This window comes from Sinocyclocheilus rhinocerous, unplaced genomic scaffold (genome assembly GCF_001515625.1).
Source record: "Sinocyclocheilus rhinocerous isolate Xijiao unplaced genomic scaffold, SAMN03320098_v1.1 scaffold647, whole genome shotgun sequence".
NCBI classification, from domain to species: Eukaryota; Metazoa; Chordata; class Actinopteri; order Cypriniformes; family Cyprinidae; genus Sinocyclocheilus; species Sinocyclocheilus rhinocerous.
The window spans coordinates 685,504-691,191 of NW_015632746.1; the positions used below are offsets into that span (position 1 = coordinate 685,504).

The following is a 5,688-nucleotide window of genomic DNA, read 5'->3' on the forward strand; positions in this document are numbered from 1 at the left end:
TAACTTAACTTAACTTAACTTAACTTAACTTAACTTAACTTAACTTAACTTAACTTAACTTAACTTAACTTAACTTAACTTAACTTAACTTAACTTAACTTAACTCTTTCCTTTCCTTTCTTTTCCTTTCCTTTCCTTTCCTTTCCTTTCCTGTATTTTCCTGTATTTTCCTTTCATTTCATTTCAGTTCCTTAACGCAACGCAACTTAACTTAACTTAACTTAACTTAACTTAACTTAACTTAAAGGTACAATAGGAGATCTTGGAAAATGCTAACTTTAGCCTGATAGCACTGAAAGCGAACGTCCCACCCTTCCTGCAATCGCCGTCCAAAGCCACGCCCCCTGAACGCATTTACACTCACAGACCAGAGACAACATTACTACAATAGGCAACACCAGGTTCCCAATTCCAGCCCATGTTCCGAAGTGAAGTAAACTTCAACGGATTTACCCCGCTCAGGGAGTAGGGAGCAATGAACACTGTGTAGGGATCATATCGATCGGAACACAGTTCATGCACGTAGCTCACTTCTAACGAGCTGGCGCGAGGACTGGATTAACCGCTGGGCTACATCATGTGTCATTCACAGGTGAGAAATCTTTAAAAGCACTACAATACCAGGAAGGAAGATCGGCTTGTTGATGTTTGCCTGCCATCCTCGCTCTGTCTGCACAGCGTGCGGGAACGCGCTGATGAGTATCCTGTCTGCGCAAACTGGGTGCGCAGAGGTATGCTAATACATACGTTGACAAGCAGGTAGGAAAGCATATTAAAACGCTCGGACCGAACGTTTTGATTAGACGAACATTTCTTGATCCTACACCTTCCACAGAATATATAAATACAGACAAATACATTTAGACCACTTAACTTAATGATTGCTATCGGGATGTGAAGAGACTTTCAACCAGCATAACAAAAAATGTTTCTGAAGACAATCACCTATTGCTCCTTTAACTCTTTCCTATGTCCTTTCCTTTCCTTTCCTTTCCTTTCTTTAAATAAACTTAACTCTTTCCTATGTCCTGTCCTTTTCTGTGCTGTCCTGTATTTTCCTTTCCTTTCCTTTCCTTACCTTACCATTACCACACTTTTCCTTAACTTTATGCTATGCATCTTACCTTTCTGCACATTTTTTCCACAGCAAACTGTTCCTTTCTTACTCACACTTTTCCGCACATTACATTTCCACAGCACAAATTGCATTTCGTGGTAAATAAAGCATGCCCAATTTAGCATTATTGGAATGCCTTTTCTAACAATGCATAAGATTTTACAAGACATCATAATAATGTGAGTTATACCTTTTTTTGAAACATGCTTTGTGTCAGGAACACACCTACGATGCCTTAAAATACTTTCACTATGTTATGGAACAGAGCCTTTGTTTTACATTTGGCTCCTCACATCTAATGATCCGTAGATGGTTAGCTATAAGCAGCAAGGAAATAACGATTTTGCAGACGGTTTGAAGCAACACAAATTTAGTATTGTAACAACTCCTGTATTAAAGTGCAGGCTTGATTTATTTTAGGTCCTGGCAGAGCTGTCTTGACAGAGGGGTCGTGCTTTGAGGGTCCTGATTAATGGTTCTCCCTGAAGCTGCAGTGCCTGCGCTGCCTGGGTCGACCCGTAAGAGAGAGCGGCTCCTTTTCCAGCACAGAGCGGAGTCATAAAAATCACTCAGGGTCTTAATAATGGCTGTCATAGCGGCAAAGAGCGCCAAGGTAACAAGCTGCATGTGGGAAAACAAACTGGAGTGTGGATAAATGTTTCAACACCAACATTAAAAAGCAAGTTAAATAAGACTAAACGGCAGCCGATAACTCACACATGGTACTTGAATTTACCATTATGCTTTGCATTATTATTTCAGCTATTTTCTCACTTATAGCATGAGCAGCTAGTAATTCCTTGATTTGTTATGGCAGATTTGTAAGGAATTTGAAGTTTACAATGCAGCTAGCAAACCACAGCTGCCACTTTCCTTTGGGGCATGACGCGAGAAATTGAATTGACAATGCTTTGCCAGTGACAGCCATGAGATGTAATATTTGGCTAAATCGAATGAGGTGACAGGTGCATTTTGTTTTTGACAAAGGGGACAATGAAGACAGCGACATGCGCCAGACGTGACAGGTCTCTGGTTTTCGCTGCAGACGGGTGTCTATGCTAAAGGCAGTCGCTTACATTCGCTTAATCTGTGAAATCTAGGTCATTCTGCGGTGGCTGTCCAAATGTCCTCGCACGTGACTGTGGAATGATGGGCAAAAACAATTAAAGACATGCTTTTATAGCTATCTGTGTCAGGTGTAGATGAACCATGATTTTGATTCTAGAACACTAGCTGATCTCACGCTATTATCAGCCACCTTATATTAAAGTGATAAATCCAATCTAAATTCATCCTGTGGGGAAAGGAAGAAAGAAATTAAAATGATAGGGATTTAGTGAGAATTTCTTATATTGACTCTGCATTATAGGATTTTAAACAAGCCCCCATAGGATGTTTAATTTAATTCAGGAGTGACTGTACTCATTTCATACATTCATCAGGTCATTTATCATCTTTTTAAAGTTTTTAGTGTTTTTAATGCACTTTAGGAGTGTGCTCACATGAACAACAAAACTTCATTTAAAGTTCATTTTAAGGTTTTACATTATATTATATTTTTTTGTAGGATTTTGTTTTGTAACTTTCAATCCTGAAGTTAACATCATCCCTTGACAGAAACCCAACAGGATTTTCCCACTGGATTTAAATTACTTCGGAAAAAAGGCTCTGTGACCAACAAGAGATAGGTAAAACTATTGCTGTCCATATAATGAAATAACTGGAATTATTCTCATGATCTCTGATGAGTATTTAGAAAGTACAATGAATTGCAATTCAGTGAATGTAAAAAAATAGTTATGGTAAATAATACACGGAAAGAACAAATCTGTAGGAAAACAGATAATGTCCTGGCAGAAAATTACACCATTACATTTTCCGTTAAGTTCATGGACATTTCCCTCAACTCTAAAACATAGCACAATGCAAGGCATAGTTAAAAATATGTATAAAACACCTGTGAAAAATCCATACGGAAAATTCCTTCATACAAAGCTGTCACTGGGGCGGAACCTTTTCAAAATGTACTAACATGTACATTTTACATAATAATGTGTATATCTTTAAGGTACCAGTATAGGTATAAATAAGATACAAATGTGTAGCTTTTGAAAACATTCTGGCCCAGTACCTTTAAAGTACAAAAGGTACAACTTTTGTCACTTTGGTCACTATTTTTATAGAGTGTATGTTCTTAATATTATGTGCATATAAGTCAAGACTGTAGGGTGTGCCATTTGACATTTTAGGATCCGAAGGGTGCAGCAGACTTCTACCCGGCAATCAAAGCTGCATTATATCAGGAAACTTGGGTGAAAACCTCAATGTCTTAGGGTGTCATTTGGGACAGAGCTACAGATGATAACTCGCATTGTAATTGCGACAGCAGGAACAGATCAGAGATATTCAACTCACAGGAGAAAGTACACTCATAATTTTACACTCCATGAAGTCGCATCTAGTGCAGCGTTTTACTCTTGATTTTTCAAAATGGTGTGCTTTGTCCTGGTGAGCGGGAATGCTGTCCTCATCCAGACTGCTGTCCTTCATGAAAGAGTAAGGAAGCACAGATGTCACTTAGAAACAAAAGTGTGCAGTTGGTTTAAACAATGACTTGTCTTGTACATTTGCATCTGTGAAAAATGTTGCCACATAACATTCTTGGCTGTTTACAGCATGCTGGGTTTGTGTGATTTTACAAAGCTCGTGATGCATGAGACACGTGCTTTCAATTTCTGATTGGGTTGTCTGTTGCTAAACATCTAGCCAGAATATTTTAATCACGGCATCATTTCACAGTGCTAAACTCCAGAGCGAGGTTTCATAAGAGTGCTGCTAACCTCCATTCCAATTTACAAGTGTGAAACCTTCCTCTACATAGGGTTAAAAGCAGGGTTTAGAATGACGATAACCCGCAGTTAAGTGCAGTGTGAAATGCCTCTGAGTGCATCCCGTGTTCGTATCCTCCTTTTTTTTCTCTCTCTCTATCTTCCCTTCTGTCGTTCATCAATAATACATGACATGAGCGGTTTTTAGATGACCGCTTCTTTTACTCTGCCAGTTGCTGGGGAGAACTGACACAGTGTGTTGAGTCAGGATTTGCGCAGCCAACTCAACAAAAAAGTGTGTACATGGGTTGCAGACACATTGGATGCTTTGAGTCGCCAAGCGAAGTTATGGAGGCTTTCCATTGTCATTCACATTAACTCAATAGCACTTGTTCGGCTGGTGCAGGATCCCCTGAAAGCATTAGATTTGACATGAGGATAGTATTTATTGATTGGCTGATGGCACTATTGTGCCTTTTAAGTGGGATTGGAAATATCGTAATTACGAGCTCTAAGCACAAGATCGGCCAAATTAAGTCGTATTTACAAGTGGGAAACTCTGAATTATGGATGATTCATGAGTTGCTGAGTTGTGATGTTGGAAGATGCATGTTGATTTGAAACATGGCGGAAACACTGATAATAATCTATATAGAAACTATGGTAACACTTTAGTATGGGAACAATTCTCACTATTAACTAGTTGCTTACAGTGTTTATTTTGACAGCAAATTTAGATTTAGTTTTAGTCATAGTCTTTTGACTAAAATGCCATTTAGTTTTAGTCATATTTGAGTCATCTGAATTGTTTTTAGTTTTAGTCTAGTTTTAGTCGACTAAATATTATACGATTTTAGTCGTCTAAATCTACAGTAAACTATGCAGCAGATTCGTTCTGAATGAATCTCTTCCCAAATCGTCCCTCCCTAACATTTTCGTCTCGTTTTTACGAAAATGTCAATAGATTTACGTCATAGTTTTTGTCATTCAAAATATTTTTATAGTTTGTTATCGTCTCGTTGTCGTCGGTGAAAAAAATGTTGTTGACGAAAATTATTTGTCAACGAAATTAACACTGGTTGCTTATTAGCATGCCTATTATTAACATATTGGCTCGTTATTAGTACTTATAAAGCACATATTCTGCATGACCATATTCTACATCCCTACCCAATACCTAAACTTAACAACTACCTTACTAATTATTAATAAGCAGCAAAATTTGCAGTTAATGGTTTTTTAATGGCAAGAATTGGACCTTAAATGCTTTATGGAACATTTAATTGTGGTACCATGTATAAATAAGTGACAAGTGAATATTTGTCATAATTTGGAATCCATATATAGTTTTTTTTGTTCATAATATATTTTTGGATTTGTTTAGGTTACTTCCATGTTATGTTTCTAACCTGAATGCATGACATGTCGTTATAATGGACACTTGGAGGTACGAGTTTTCTGGGCGCACTTGAAGGCAGCATTAGTCTGTACTGTTCTGTGACGTCAATTGCAGCAGGCAGGGAAAGATAAGTCTATTTTATGCTGCTAAGAGCACTTCAAAATGGGCACTGCTAAAACATCTATCGTAATATAATGAAATATTTACATGCTATTCAATGGCCATCAATGGAGAAAGATACTTTTTGCTCCCATAATGGAGTTGCATTTACCAGATCGACATTGAACTTCTGGCTCAAGCAAAGCCTTTTTCAAAACTATCATTATTGCTGCAGTTCAGTTTGG

General features: G+C 37.9%; 1 protein-coding gene across 1 annotated transcript in view; it reads right to left on the reverse strand.

The window, feature by feature from the left end:
- Positions 1-5,364, reverse strand: part of pecam1a (platelet and endothelial cell adhesion molecule 1a) — a 19,808-nt gene extending 14,444 nt beyond the window's left edge. The window contains exon 1 of the mRNA XM_016556145.1: positions 5,355-5,364. Coding sequence (XP_016411631.1) covers positions 5,355-5,364 — 10 coding nt within the window. The remainder of the gene's footprint in view (positions 1-5,354) is intronic.
- Positions 5,365-5,688: the final 324 nt, after the last annotated feature.